Source organism: Bombina bombina, chromosome 6 (genome assembly GCF_027579735.1).
Source record: "Bombina bombina isolate aBomBom1 chromosome 6, aBomBom1.pri, whole genome shotgun sequence".
In the NCBI taxonomy this organism is placed as follows: Eukaryota; Metazoa; Chordata; class Amphibia; order Anura; family Bombinatoridae; genus Bombina; species Bombina bombina.
This window is the reverse complement of record NC_069504.1, coordinates 801993332-802009933: the sequence shown is the minus strand read 5'-3', so window position 1 is coordinate 802009933 and position 16602 is coordinate 801993332. Positions and strand designations below refer to the sequence as shown.

At 42.9% G+C, this 16602-nt stretch overlaps 1 protein-coding gene across 1 annotated transcript in view; it reads left to right on the top strand.

Moving 5' to 3' along the window:
• The window catches only part of STAMBP (STAM binding protein), a 70505-nt gene extending 53922 nt beyond the window's left edge, over positions 1 to 16583 (top strand). The window contains exon 10 of the mRNA XM_053718130.1: positions 15840 to 16583. Coding sequence (XP_053574105.1) covers positions 15840 to 15896 — 57 coding nt within the window. The 3' untranslated portion in view covers positions 15897 to 16583. The remainder of the gene's footprint in view (positions 1 to 15839) is intronic.
• Positions 16584 to 16602: the final 19 nt, after the last annotated feature.

Here is a 16602-nt window from a genome sequence, read left to right as displayed (position 1 = left end):
CAGACGGTCCCTAAGGTGGAGGGAGCAGTTTCTACGTTAGCCAAGCGTACCACTATCCCGGTGGAGGAAAGCTGTGCTTTCTCAGATCCAATGGATAAAAAATTAGAGGGTTATCTTAAGAAAATGTTTGTTCAACAGGGTTTTATATTGCAGCCTCTTGCATGCATTGCGCCTGTCACGGCTGCAGCGGCATTCTGGTTTGAGTCTCTGGAAGAGGCAATTCGCACAGAGCCGTTGGATGAGGCCTTGAGCAAAGTTAGAACCCTTAAGCAAGCTAATGCGTTTGTTTCTGATGCCGTAGTACATCTAACCAAACTTACGGCTAAAAATTCTGGATTCGCCATACAGGCGCGCAGAGCGCTCTGGCTTAAATCCTGGTCAGCGGATGTAACTTCCAAGTCTAAACTACTTAACATTCCTTTCAAAGGGCAGACCTTATTCGGGCCCGGCTTGAAGGAAATTATTGCTGACATTACGGGAGGTAAGGGCCACGCCCTTCCTCAGGACAGGGCCAAACCAAAGGCCAAACAGTCTAATTTTCGTGCCTTTCGTAACTTCAAGGCAGGAGCAGCATCGACTTCCTCCGCTCCAAAACAGGAAGGAACTACTGCTCGTTACAGACAAGGTTGGAAAGGCAACCAGTCATGGAACAAGGGCAAGCAGGCCAGAAAGCCTACTCCCGCCCCTAAGACAGCATGAAGTCAGGGCCCCCTATCCAGAGACGGATTTAGTGGGGGGTAGACTTTCTCTCTTTGCCCAGGCTTGGGCAAGAGATGTGCAGGATCCCTGGACGTTAAAGATTATATCTCAGGGATACCTTCTGGATTTCAAAACCTCTCCTCCACAAGGGAGGTTCCATCTTTCGAGGTTATCGACAAACCTAGTAAAGAGAGAGGCATTTCTACAATGTGTACAAGACCTCTTAATCATGGGGGTGATCCACTCAGTTCCGCGATCGGAACAGGGACAAGGATTTTACTCAAATCTATTTGTGGTTCCCAAAAAAGAGGGAACGTTCAGACCAATCTTGGACTTAAAGATCTTAAACAAATTCCTAAGGGTACCATCGTTCAAGATGGAAACCATTCGAACCATCCTACCCATGATCCAAGAGGGTCAATATATGACCACGGTGGACTTAAAGGATGCTTACCTTCATATAGCGATTCACAAAGATCATTATCGGTACCTGAGGATTGCCTTTCTAGACAGGCATTACCAGTTTGTGGCTCTTCCCTTCGGGTTAGCCACGGCCCCGAGAATTTTTACGAAGGTTCTGGGCTCACTTCTGGCGGTACTACGACCATGAGGCATAGCGGTGGCTCCGTACCTAGACGACATTCTGATACAAGCGTCAAGTTTTCAGAATGCAAAGTCTCATACAGAGATAGTTCTAGCATTTCTGAGGTCGCATGGGTGGAAAGTGAACGTGGAAAAGAGTTCTCTGTTACCACTCACAAGGGTTCCTTTTCTAGGGACTCTTATAGATTCTGTAGAGATGAAGATTTACCTGACGGAGTCCAGGTTATCAAAGATTCTCAATGCTTGCCGTGTCCTTCATTCCGTTCCAAGCCCATCAGTAGCTCAGTGCATGGAGGTAATCGGCTTAATGGTCGCGGCAATGGACATAGTGCCATTTGCGCGCCTGCATCTCAGACCGCTGCAACTATGCATGCTCAGTCAATGGAACGGGGATTACTCAGATCTTTCCCCTTTGCTAAATCTGGACCAGGAGACCAGAGATTCGCTTCTCTGGTGGTTGTCACCGGTTCATCTGTCCAAAGGAATGACCTTTCGCAGGCCAGATTGGACGATTGTAACAACGGATGCCAGCCTTCTAGGCTGGGGAGCAGTCTGGAATTCCCTGAAGGCTCAGGGATCGTGGACTCAGGAGGAGAAACTCCTCCCAATAAACATTCTAGAATTAAGAGCAATATTCAATGCTCTTCTAGCTTGGCCTCAGTTAGCAAAGCTGAGGTTCATCAGATTTCAGTCGGACAATATCACGACTGTGGCTTACATCAATCATCAAGGGGGAACCAGGAGTTCCCTAGCGATGTTGAAAGTCTCGAAGATAATTCGCTGGGCAGAGTCTCACTCTTGCCACCTGTCAGCGATTCACATCCCAGGCGTAGAGAACTGGGAGGCGGATTTCCTAAGTCGCCAGACTTTTCATCCGGGAGAGTGGGAACTTCACCCGGAGGTATTTGCTCAACTGATTCGTCGTTGGGGCAAACCGGATCTGGATCTCATGGCATCTCGCCAGAACGCGAAGCTTCCTTGTTACGGATCCAGGTCCAGGGACCCGGGAGCGGTGCTGGTAGATGCATTAGCAGCCCCTTGGGTTTTCAACATAGCTTATGTGTTTCCACCATTTCCGTTGCTACCTCAGCTGATTGCCAGGATCAAACAGGAGAGGGAATCGGTAATTCTGATAGCGCCTGCGTGGCCACGCAGGACCTGGTATGCAGACCTAGTGGACATGTCGTCCTGTCCACCATGGTCTCTTCCTCTGAGGCAGGACCTTCTAATTCAGGGTCCTTTCAACCATCCAAACCTAATTTCTCTGAGGCTGACTGCCTGGAAATTGAACGCTTGATTCTATCAAAGCGTAGGTTTTCGGATTCGGTTATTGATACATTAATACAGGCTCGGAAACCTGTGACAAGAAAAATTTACCATAAGATATGGCGTAAATATTTATATTGGTGCGAATCCAAGAGTTACTCATGGAGTAAGGTTAGGATTCCTAGGATATTAGCTTTTCTACAAGAGGGTTTAGAAAAGGGTTTATCCGCTAGTTCGCTAAAGGGACAGATTTCAGCTCTGTCTATTCTTTTACACAAACGTCTGGCAGAGCATCCAGACGTCCAGGCCTTTTGTCAGGCTTTGGCTAGAATTAAGCCTGTGTTTAAAGCTGTTGCTCCTCCGTGGAGCTTAAACTTGGTTCTTAAAGTTCTTCAGGGTGTTCCGTTTGAACCCCTTCATTCCATTGATATTAAGCTTTTATCTTGGAAAGTTTTGTTTTTGATGGCTATTTCCTCGGCTCGAAGAGTCTCTGAGTTATCTGCCTTACATTGTGATTCTCCTTATCTGATCTTTCATTCAGACAAGGTAGTTCTGCGTACTAAACCTGGGTTTTTACCTAAGGTTGTTTCTAACAGGAATATCAATCAAGAGATTGTTGTTCCATCATTATGTCCTAATCCTTCTTCAAAGAAGGAACGTCTTTTGCATAATCTAGACGTGGTCCGTGCTCTGAAGTTCTACTTACAGGCAACTAAAGATTTTAGACAAACTTCTTCTCTGTTTGTCGTTTACTCTGGACAGAGGAGAGGTCAAAAGGCTTCGGCTACCTCTCTCTCTTTTTGGCTTCGTAGCATAATACGTTTAGCCTATGAGACTGCTGGACAGCAGCCTCCTGAAAGAATTACAGCTCATTCCACCAGAGCTGTGGCTTCCACCTGGGCCTTTAAGAATGAGGCCTCTGTTGAACAGATTTGCAAGGCTGCAACTTGGTCTTCACTTCATACTTTTTCCAAATTTTACAAATTTGACACTTTCGCTTCTTCGGAGGCTGGTTTTGGGAGAAAGGTTCTTCAGGCAGTGGTTCCTTCTGTTTAATGTTCCTGCCTTGTCCCTCCCATCATCCGTGTACTTAGCTTTGGTATTGGTATCCCATAAGTAATGGATGACCCGTGGACTGAACACATAATTTATGCTTACCTGATAAATTTATTTCTCTTGTAGTGTGTTCAGTCCACGGCCCGCCCTGTCTTTTTCAGGCAGGTTCTAAATTTTAAAATTATAACTCCAGTCACCACTGCACCTTATAGTTTCTCCTTTCTCGTCTTGTTTCGGTCGAATGACTGGATATGACATGTGAGGGGAGGAGCTATATAGCAGCTCTGCTTGGGTGATCCTCTTGCAACTTCCTGTTGGGAAGGAGAATATATCCCATAAGTAATGGATGACCCGTGGACTGAACACACTACAAGAGAAATAAATTTATCAGGTAAGCATAAATTATGTTTTCCACGCTAGCCTAGGGAGATGCTATTCGCATGGGGGATAGTAGTTCCTTAAGGACTCTATGCAGGTGAAGAACCCTATAGTTAGAAGTTAGAGGGTGTACATTGTGAGCCTGCGGTTGGTATGCCTACTGTTTCCAGTGCGGCGACGTACTGGTTTGATGAGTTGTCTGTTTCTATTGGACAGACACCCCTCTCGCAGGGATAGTAGAAGGGCTTTTAAGTTAGTAGACAACTTTAAATACAGAATAGCGAAAAGGAAGTATGGGATAATTTCGTTCCTTTCGAGATTTCTAGGAATATCCTTCCACTCCTCCCAAGTAGAAGCAGTTCAAGCCTTCTGGAGACCCTATCTGGCTTAGAATAGGGGAAAATGGTCCAAGAGGTCTGCTGTTGAATAAAGGATAGCATGAGGAGCGTGCACCCGATCTGTAAGGGGGCAGCTTCTCCTTTTTCAATCTTGTTTGGTTTTTGTGATTATGTTCCCTGGGGGGTGTACATTGTGTCCTAGGAATACACATTTGAGCTCAAGTATTTCCTTCTAGGGGCAGGTTACTGCTTCAAGATTATTGGCAGACCAGACAAAAGGAGAGGCTTTCTTACACTGTGTAAGAGATCTTCCCTACCTGGAATTGATGGTTCCCGTTCCATTACTGGAACAGGGTCAGAGTTTTTATTCCAATCAGACCAATTTTAGATCTCAAGGGTCTCAACAAATTTCTCAAAGTAGCGTCCTTCAAGATGGAAACTATTCGTTCCATTCTTCCTTTGATCCAAGAGGGTCATTTTATGACAACAGTGGTTTTGGACGCGTACCTGCATGTTCCCATTCACAGGGATCATCACAAGTTCTGGGATCACTGTTGGCGGTGCTTCATTTTCGGGGCATTGCAGTGGCGCCCTATCTGGAAGACATCCTAGTCCAGGCACAATTATTACAACAAACAAGATCCCACACGGACATGGTGCTATCCTTCCTGCGATCTCAAGGGTGGAAGGTAAATTTGGAAAAGAGTTCCTTAGTCCCAAATACAAGGGTAACTTTCTTAGGAACTATATTAGATTCCCTTTCAATGAAGATTTTTCTGACAGTAGTCAGGAAATCAAAGATTATTGATTCTTGTCTAGTGCTTCAGTCCACTCCTCGGCCTTCAGTGGCTCAGTGCATGGAGGTAATCGGGCTGATGGTGGTGGCAATGGACATCATCCCATTTGCTTGGTTCCACCTCAGACCACTGCATTTAAGTATGCTCAGACAATGGAACGGAGATTATGCGGATTTGTCACCTCGAATACTATTGGATCAGGAGACGAGGGATTCTCTTCAATGGTGGTTGTCTCTGGATCATCTCTCCCAGGGAACCTGCTTTTGCAGACCATCTTGGGTGATTGTGACAACAGACACCAGCCTTCTAGGGTGGGGAGCAGTCTGGGGTTCCCTAAAGGCTCAGGGAGTTTGGACTCAGTCAGAGTCTGTTCTTCCTATAAACATCCTGGAGCTGAGAGCGATCTTTAATGCTCTTCAGGCCTGGCCTCAGTTAGCCTCGGTTCAGTTTATCAAGTTCCAGTCGGACAACATAACTTCAGTGGCTTACATCAATCATCAGCGAGGAACGAGGCGTTCCTTAGCGAGGACAGAGGTATCCAAGACAATTCAGTGGGGGGAGGCCCATTCTTGCTGCCTGTCGGCGATCCACATCCCAGGGGTGGACAACTGGGAGGCAGACTTCCTGAGCAGGCAGACCTTTCATCCGGGGGAGGGGGATCTCCATCCGGAAGTTTTCTCCAGCCTGATTCTCAAGTGGGGTCAGCCGGAATTAGATCTCATGACATCTTGACAGAATGCCAAGCTCCCAAGATACAGGTCGAGGTCCAGGGACCCCCAGGCGGGACTGATAGATGCTCTGGGGGTTCCTTGGACTTTCAGTCTAGCATACCTATTTCCTCCATTTGCGCTTCTTCCTAGGGTCATTGCTCGAATCAAGCAGGAGAGGGCATCAGTGATTCTCATTGCACCTGCATGGCCTCACAGGATTTGGTATGCAAATCTGGTGGACATGTCATCTCTGCCTCCTTGGAGAATTCCGTTGAGGAAGGACCTTCTAATCAAGGGCCTTTCCTTTACCCAAATCTAATTTCTTTGAAACTGACTGCCTGGAGATTGAACGCTTAATTTTATCCAAGCGGGGTTTTTCTTCCTCGGTCATAGAAACCATGATTCAGGCTCGTAAACCTGTAACTAGTAGGTTTTACCATAAGATATGGCGTAAATATCTCTATTGGTGTGAATCCAAGGGCTACTCATGGAGTAAAGTTAGGATTCCTAGAATTCTGTCTTTTCTCCAAGAAGGTTTGGAGAAAGGTTTCTCGACAAGTTCCCTAAAGGGTCAAATCTTGGCCTTATCTGTTTTGTTACACAAACATCTGGCAGATGTTCCAGATGTACAATCATTTTGTCAGGCCTTGGTCAGGATCAGGCCTTTGTTCAAACCAGTTACTCCTCCATGGAGTCTGAATTGAATTTTCAAAGTTCTTCAAGGGGCTCCGTTTGAGCCTATGCATTCCTTAGATATTAGGTTGTTATGTTGGAAAGCTTTGTTTCTTGTTGCTATTTCTTCTGCTCGTAGAGTGTCAAAACTCTCTGCATTATTTTCCATTCAGATAAGGTAGTTTTACATGCTAAATTAGGATTTCTTCCTAAGGTTGTTTCTGATCGGAACATTAATCAGGAGATTGTTGTTCTTTCCTTGTCCTAATCCTACTTTTCAGAAGGAACGGCTTCTGCACAATTTGGACGTTGTCCGTGCTTTAAGGTTTTACCTACAGGCGACTAAAGATTTTCTCCAATCTTCTGCTTTGTTTGTGGTTTTCGCTACTTCTCTTTCTTTCTGGCTGAAGAGTATCATACGTTTTGCATATGAGACTGCTGGACAGCAGCCTCCCGAGAGAGTTATGGCTCATTCCACGAGGGCCGTTGTTTCCTCATGGGCATTCAAAAATGAAGCTTCTGTGGAACAGATTTGCAAGGCCGCAACTTGGTCCTCTCTTCACACTTTTTCAAAGTTCTATAAATTTGACACTTTTGCTTCGGCTGAGGCGGCTTTTGGGAGAAAGGTTCTTCAAGCAGTGGTGCCTTCCGTTTAGGTTCCCTGTCTTGTCCCTCCCGTATCATCTGTGTACGCTAGCTTGGGTATTGAATCCCATTAGTAATTAAGATGATCCGTGGACTCATTGTGTCATTAAAAATAAAATTTATGCTTACCTGATACATTTATTTCTTTTTTGACACAATGAGTCCACGGCCCGCCCTGTTATTTAGACAGGTTATTTGTATGTTATAAACTTCAGACACCTCTGCACCTTGTTTCTTCCTTTCTCACCTTAACTTCGGCCGAATGACTGGAGTGGGAGGGAAGGGAGGAGCTATTTAACAACTTTGCTGTGATGCTCTTTGCCGCCTCCTGCTGACCAGGAGGTGAATATCCCATTAGTAATTAAGATGATCCGTGGACTCATCGTGTTTAAAAAATAAATAAATTTATCAGGTAAGCATAAATTTTCTTTTTTACCATGGACTTGTAATATCAATATCGATTTGTGGGCTAATCCTAGTGCTGTTCAGAGATATTGACAGTGCACCCTGCTTGCGGCCAATCAGGATCACACAGTGAAATCCATATTGCATTTTTTATTTGACTTCTTGTAAGTCTGTTTTTATTCTTGCGCTTTTAATTGTTTAATAACTTTTACTCTTAGGCCCATATTTATCAACAGCGACAGTGTGGATCAGGTCTGACAGACCTCGCTGAATACGGCGAGCAATACGCTCGCCGTATTCAACATTGCACCAGCATCTCACAAGAGCTGCTGGTGCAACGCCGCCCCCTGTAGACTCGCGGCCAATAGGCCGCCAGCAGGGGGTGTCAATCAACCCGATCGTACTCGATCGGGTTGATTTCCGGCGATGTCTGTCCGCCTGCTCAGAGCAGGCGGACAGGTTATGGAGCAGCGGGAAATACGGGGATAAATATGCCCCTTAGAGTGGTTTGCGCTTGTGTCCCCTTTTTGTCTTTTCTACAGCAATTCATCCAGGGGCGTATCACAGTCATTCCCCTTTACTACACAGAGCAGCACCCACTATTTGGCTGATTATGATTCACCTTTCCACAGGATGATTTTTTTCCCAGTCACTCTGGACATCAATGGTATAGTTGTATGATCCTGTGATCAAATTAATGTGCTTTTGGGAGAGTTTGCTCTGTTATAGGAAACATTTGTATTCACAGAATTATTGATTTTAATTGCCCTGTCTTGCATTATACAGCAAAGGTGGTTGTTTGAAGGTGTAGCTATTCCTTCAATTTTATCATACTTATCCATTTGCCGATATTTTATATATGTATATATTCTATCACATGTATTAACCACATATGTCTAAGTTCAATACTTAATACAGGTGGCCTTCGTTTTACAACGGTTCAATTTACACCGTTTCAGAATAACAACCTTTTTTCCCAGTCATGTGACTGCTATTGAAAAGCATCGAGAAGCAGTGCATTTATTAAAATAGCCAGTAGGTGGAGCTGTCCACTTGTTTTGCAGCAAAGCCAAGCAAGCTGAAATTAATCAGTTTAACCAGATCTGAGCTATCGAGCAGATTTCAAAGGAACAAGATCTTTCTGTCTATAAATCAGTCCAGATTGGAATGCATAGAAAGAACTGTTTGTAGAAAAATGCAAGTGAAGTCTGTGTTGTGTGATTATTTTATTAGGTTTATAATGCTGTTTAGCAAATGTTTTTGTTCATTTAACTTAGTTTAATTATATATTCTGTGTTGTGTGATTATTTTATTAGGTTTATAATGCTGTTTAGCATTTAAAATCTTCATTTCAAAGCTTTAAAAATAATGTATTAGGTGTTACTTATGACAATTTTGAGAGGGCCCTGGAACCTATCTCCCTCACTTCCCATTGACTTACATTATAAACTGGGTTTCAATTTACAACGGTTTCGATTTACAACCATTCCTTCTGGAACCTAACCCCGGCGTAAACTGAGGGCTACCTGTATATGTAAACATTTGAGAAGCGTAGTGTTTTATGTAAATTGTTTGTGCGGCCTGCATGATGCCTTGTTCAAACAGTATTTTATATATGTATATATTCTATCACATGTATTAACCACATATGTATAAGTTCATTACTTAGTATATGTAAACATTTGTAAATTGTTTGTGCGGCCTGCATGATGCCTTGTTTAAACAGTTGTGAAAAGCAAACATTTTCAAAATGTGATATTTTCAATGAGGCAGCCAACAGGAGAAAAGTTTTACAGTCTGAAATTTCTCAATGCTGGCTGATCTTATCCTGTTTCTAGGTATATTATGGTTTTGGTTTTTGTTTGTCACCAGACCAATATACTTTCCAAAATAATACAGCATTAATGTAAAGATGTGTCTTCAATGGAAGTTGTCCTCAAGTTCTATATACATTCTGGAACTAAGAGCTGTGCTTCTGACTCTGAAGATGTGGCAGTCACTTCCTTTTTAAGTATCATGTTCTGAATCAGTCTTAAAACATGACCGTGGTAGCATTTAGCAACAAAGGGTAGTGTGCAGCAGATCTGCAATGGCAAATGCAGGTCACTGTCTCAAATGGATAGATACCAGTGTCAATGTGGTTTTAACCTTTTGCATTTAGTCTTAAGAATACAGAAATAAAATGTGTCAACAAAACAATCTTGTAGGGACATTATATCTTATACTTGCTTTTATAAATATTTCCCTGAGGTTGATAAATTCAGGAATGGATTTTATGGTGACAAAGAATAATTAGAGATCAATTTGCTCTGCTCCTTTGTACCTTTCAGAAGACCAATAAAGAAAGATTGAGATCCTACTAAATGCACAATTCTATAAAAGGTCCATCACTTGTGTGCAAGCTATACGGTCACTGCACTGACACCAGTCATCCAAACAATACAGAACAAAAGCTGCACCATCAAGTTGTTGATGCCAAAAGGATGTATTTAGTATACTTGAGACATGATTAAGGGCTTTGTACCAACATGTCCAGTGCTTTTGATGCATGCTAAATATATCCTTTTTTGCATCTTACAGTTGGTTGGTGTGGTAGTTATTAGTGATCCTATTAAAAACAGTGTGGCCACCCAAATGATTTCTTTTTTTCTCACTTGGTCTTTCTGGCAGGACACAATCTTCTTTTTTCCGGGACCCATTCCTTTTCAAAATTCTATTGCGCTTGTACAGATTGCTGCTAATTTGTAATAATATGGGTTTGTAGTCTTTTTAAAGGGATTGTAAAGTTAAATGACTTAAAACCCAATATTTAAAAATAATCTTAAAAACATGGGCACTTTTAAGTCATTAAAGGGACAGTTAACACCAGAAGTTTTGTTGTTTAAAACGAAAGAAAATCCCTTTATTACCCATTCCCCAGTTTTGCATAACCAACACTGTTATATTAATATACTTTTAACCTCTGTAATTACCTTGTTTCTAAGCTTCTGCTGACTGCCCCCTTATTTCAGTTTTTTTGACAGACTTGCATTTTAGCCAATCAGTGCTCACTCCTGGGTCACTTCACGTGCATGAGCTCAATGTTCTCTATATGAAACACATGAACTAATGCCCTCTAGTGGTCAAAAGGCATTCAAATTAGAGACAGTCTTCAAGGTCTAAGAAATTACATATGAACCTCCTAGGTTTAGCTTTCAACTAAGAACAACAAGAGAACAAAGCAAAATTGGTGATAAAAGTAAATTGGCAAGTTGTTTAAAATTACATGCCCTATTTAAACTTTACAATTACTTTTCTTTTTTTAAAATTCTTACCTTTTTTGTTACTGTAAACGTACCGCTGATCCGCCGCATGCATTTCCTTCAGTAGTTCGCATATCGATGACGATCCCACTTCCTCCAATCGTTGTGTACTTCATGAGCTGGACGCCAAAGAGGGCACACGACGACTGAAGGAAGCCGGATTTGTCATCGATCGGCGGTAAGTTTACAGCAATAAAAAGTATTTTAAAAAGCGTAATTGGAAAGTTTAATGACTTAAAGTGTCCATGTTTTTATGATTATTTTTAAATATTGGGCTTTAAGTCATTTGTTACGGTTGCCTCCAGGCTGGCTGGAAGTTGGACCGTAGAAAAGGATGCTCCTAGCGCTCACCAAAGGAGCAGCAGCACCGTGGACACTATAACTGCTGCGTAGCCACCATAAGTAATGCAGACTCTACGAACCACCGCTGCTGGGCTGGTATCTCGCCGTCTGCTCTGCGCCCTGGACCTATGACCAGGCTCCAGTAGGTGAACCTCTTCCTTCTGTAGCAATCCCTGTAGCTAAGGGAGTATGAAGAGCATAGCAATCCCTGTAGTGATTATAAGCTGTATCCTACAAACATGAGTCAAAGCTTCAAGTTAGAGGGTCAACATAGGTCTGATGTGCTGGAGCACACAGCCTGCTTTTATTCAGGTTACATGCAAACAGGACACTCTCAGGGGGAGGCATAAAATCCCCCATCACACATTTGATATTAGATAGAGAGACACTCCCTTTGACAGGCCACAACATTTACTTCAGCAGATAACATTACACACAATAAAACAATGCAGTCCACCTTATCAATACTAGTCTGATTAGACAATGGGAAAGTTGATCACTAAACCTAATTAGAGCTAATCCCAGCAGACTTGTATTTAGAATAGGTTTCTTGAAGCTGAACAAAATTTAACTCTTAATGGCACACAATGAAACTGAACCAAGTGGGAGAAAGCCAGGGACAAGTCATTTCACAGGTCTGGGGACATAGTCTTAAAGGGGCATTGTTCATCAACGTCACAATATGTCCCCAGATGGTTCTTAAAGGGCCACACACACCCAACAAAAGTCAATATGTCCTCAGGGGCACAATCTTCCTGGGGCCATAGTCATGTGGAAGGAGGCTGGCAAATAGGCTTCTCCAAAATCCAGGGAAGCAGGGCAATTTTTCATTTAAAGGGCCAGTTACAAACAGCAGTTTGTAACATATCTCCCCTTTTGGAGGGAGACTAACCAGGCACCTGACCTTCTGTCGGTCAGTGCCTAAGTTAGTCTCGCAACCCACCCACAAATAAACATTAGCAGCAAAGTAGCCCCCCCCACAATAAGTAGTACTGGCCTGTAGGTTCCAGGTTGTAGGATGAAAGTGTAGCATCCTCGGCCTTCCTGGAGCAGCTGGGCAAATAGCTGGTGGTACTTGGGGGGCAGAGGCCAGCGGCACTCTGCCCTGGTGCCAGCGCTTCTGCTGGGGTGAGGGGTTTGCAGGCCAGTCCTGTAACAAGGGGGTCTGTAGGGCAGAGGCCAGCAGCGCTCTGTCCTGATGCCAGCTCTTCTGCTGTGGGAATTGGGGCATAGTCCTGCCCGGTGGAAAAGAGAACGTGGGGGTCAGTGGGGGTTAACATCTCCACTGTTAACCCTGGGCCCAAGTTAGGAGTTAGCTGGGGAGGGGGAGATTAGCTTACCTCCTCCTCCTGATACTCCGGTGGCCGTTGGGAAGGGAGGTCGATGCTCTCCGCTTCCTGTGGAACATGCTGCGGCTGGGGAGAGAGACCGGTTGTCTCCTCTCCCTGGAGGGCACACTCCGGCTGGGGAGGGAGGTCGATGCTCTCCCCTCCCTGTAGCTGGGTCTGTCGCTGGGGATCTGGGCCGCCTGCCCAGCATCCCTGTAGGGCCGGTAGAGAGACTGCGGTCCCATCTCCACCTGCCTGCTGGGGGTCCTCCCAGGACCAGTCTATGAGGCCTGCTTCCTCTGGTATCTCTGGCTGGGGAAGGGGACTGGTTGTCTCTTCCCTCTGCACGGTATACTGCCGCTGGGGAGGGCGGTCGCTGCTCTCCTCTCCCTGTAACTCTGGCTGCCGCTGGGAAGGGAGGTCGTTGCTCTCCGCTCCCTGTGACTCACTTTCTCGCTGGAGACCAGGTGTCCAGACCCTCAAACTCCACAGTTGGCGCTCAAAGGCTCGTGCCGCTTTGTTCTCCGTATCCAATTCCCGGATGATGCGACTGACTACCTCCTGTGCAGGGTCTGGACCATATCGGACTAGCCGCCTCTTTACCTCTGGAACGAAATCCGCGCCCTCATAGCGACGGATCAGGTTGAGGTGCTCTTCACAGGGTTCTGAATAGTGTCTTGTCAGCTCCATGCTGCTGTAGGTAGGGACGCTGCGCAGTGGCTAGCGTTGCCCTCAATAACTTTCCTACAATACCAGTGCTGTTGTGGTGCTGCTCCTTGCGCTAGGACGCCAATCCCACCGCTGCCGCCAAATGTTACGGTTGCCTCCAGGCTGGCTGGAAGTTGGACCGTAGAAAAGGATGCTCCTAGCGCTCACCAAAGGAGCAGCAGCACCGTGGACACTATAACTGCTGCGTAGCCACCATAAGTAATGCAGACTCTATGAACCACCGCTGCTGGGCTGGTATCTCGCCGTCTGCTCTGCGCCCTGGACCTATGACCAGGCTCCAGTAGGTGAACCTCTTCCTTCTGTAGCAATCCCTGTAGCTAAGGGAGTATGAAGAGCATAGCAATCCCTGTAGTGATTATAAGCTGTATCCTACAAACATGAGTCAAAGCTTCAAGTTAGAGGGTCAACATAGGTCTGATGTGCTGGAGCACACAGCCTGCTTTTATTCAGGTTACATGCAAACAGGACACTCTCAGGGGGAGGCATAAAATCCCCCATCACACATTTGATATTAGATAGAGAGACACTCCCTTTGACAGGCCACAACATTTACTTCAGCAGATAACATTACACACAATAAAACAATGCAGTCCACCTTATCAATACTAGTCTGATTAGACAATGGGAAAGTTGATCACTAAACCTAATTAGAGCTAATCCCAGCAGACTTGTATTTAGAATAGGTTTCTTGAAGCTGAACAAAATTTAACTCTTAATGGCACACAATGAAACTGAACCAAGTGGGAGAAAGCCAGGGACAAGTCATTTCACAGGTCTGGGGACATAGTCTTAAAGGGGCATTGTTCATCAACGTCACAATATGTCCCCAGATGGTTCTTAAAGGGCCACACACACCCAACAAAAGTCAATATGTCCTCAGGGGCACAATCTTCCTGGGGCCATAGTCATGTGGAAGGAGGCTGGCAAATAGGCTTCTCCAAAATCCAGGGAAGCAGGGCAATTTTTCATTTAAAGGGCCAGTTACAAACAGCAGTTTGTAACATCATTCAACTTTACAATCCCTTTTAAATTGGTTATGGTTAAAGTTTATTATTGTATTTGGGCTATTTTTTCCATATTGTGTAGATAAATTTGTTCATCTCAGAACTGGATATAAATAAAGTATATATGTTAAAATGACAACATTCCTGTATTTACATAGGTGAGACGACCAGAAAATAGTGTATATGGCTTAACCAATATAAATCCAATGTAAGATTTGAAAATAAATAGATACCCGTGCAGTGTTCTCCACAAAACATTTTGCTAGCCGGGTGGCATTATGAAGTAGCTGGTTAGAAGTAGTTTAATACTTTGCAATATTACAACTTTTTGGTTATTTATAAATATTAAGCTATCCAAAACACTAATTACTTGCATAATTTTACAACTTGATGTAATGATAATTTGCGCAACAAACATTTAAAGAAAACAAATGTAATAGCTAATTTTATCTTAAACTAAACCCACATTTTTTCTTTCATGATTCAGATGCATGCAATTTTAAACAACTTTCTAATTTACTCCTATTATCAATTTTTCTTCATTCTCTTGTTATCTTGATTTAAAAAGCAGGAATGTAAATCTTAGCAGCTAGCCCATTTTAGGTTCAGCACCATGGATAGCGCTTGCTTATTGGTGGCTGACATTTATCCACCAATAAGCAAGCATAACCCAGGTTCTCAACCAAAAATGGGCCGACTCCTATGCATCACATTCCTTTTTTTTTTAAATAAAGATAGCAAGAGAACAAAGAAAAAATGATCATAGGAGTAAATTAGAAAGTTGCTTAAAATTGCATGCTCTATCTGAATCATGAAAGAAAAAAATTGGGTTTAGTGTCCCTTTTAATATTGCCTTAAATTGCAGTCTGTAAAATCAGCCGAATGCTGTACACATTAAATAGGTCCTGAGGAGAACACTTCCAGTATCCAGCCACTTCATCGCGGCAAGACATAGTGTGAGTCAATTAAGATGGCAGCTATAGAGCATATAGAAATACCGGGAAATAGGGAAAATGTTGAAGCAGGGGGAGGCATTTTGGATTTACAAACTAGACACCATGCAAGAGGGAATTAGATGTCATTCTTTTTATAAATTATTGTGTGAAAATGTATGTCTTTATATTAAGGGGTAGTCTGTTACTGGAAAAGTAGTTAGTTTATTATGCAGTACGACTTGTTTAGTGTACATTAATGGTTTTCATTATGCACATAATTATACTATGTAGACACCACTAGGTGGTGTTTTCTTTGTTGGTGATCATTTGTATCTCTTTAGTGATTTATGTTTGACACAAAAATAGAGCACTTTAGAGGTCTCTGTGATATTATTTGCGCGGGTTAAACACATAGGATTAATGTCTCGCCATTCTTAAAATGATATTCTCTAACAAACTAGAGCATGTGATTTCTTGACTATAATGGCACTTTAATTTCAGCTCATTTATTTCTGGGTATTTTATTTCACATTCTATCCTTTTTTATATTACCAATATACTATGACTATTTTTCTCTCTTAATGCATTTCTCTTCTTTTATTGTGTGCCCTTTTTTTTCCCTGTCCCTAGGCCTGCAGCCATTCGTCCGTGTGTGATCTGGATGTCACTGTGCTGGACCTCCGATAATTCTCAAGAAAAAAATGCCAAATTTCCTCCGAATTCCTCTTCACCTGTTAGCTCCTCAGTGACCAGATTGCCATTAAAGCCTAGGAGAAGAGCTAAACATATGCAACCTGTTTCTGACCATGTATTTATCACTTGTGTAATTTGCAAGACACAAGTCAAGATGGAGAGTATTGAAAACCATAATTTCCTACAACCTAGGAAAATCTACAATGCTCGTTACACACCCTAATAGCCATACAATGGCTAATTTTTTTTTTTTATTATTATTATTTTTAAATATGAGACCAGCATTGAAATTTAAACTTTGTTGTTTATGGTTTTCTTTTTGCCAAGCTATTAATTGCTACTCCTTGTAGTGCTAAAAACTAGAAACAAATTCTAGATGGTAAATAGTAGAATGAGGGTTTATTAAATTTAACAGACAACATGCTATTTTTAACATAACACTGAGTTGATGTCTCTTAACCTCTCTTTCTCAAAGCATTGCTCAATCTTATTAATATTCTCCAATTATTATTATTATTATTTTTTTTTTTTTTAAGAAAATGTTCATAAATTAATTTATTTGATACTTAAATGGGCCTTATATGAGACACTAGCTTGATATTGGATATGATATGAGAATATGGTATGATGTTTATTTTCTTTAAGTAACAATAAAATATTTGGGATGTTCCCTGAAAAAAAGTCTCAGAATTCTAATTGT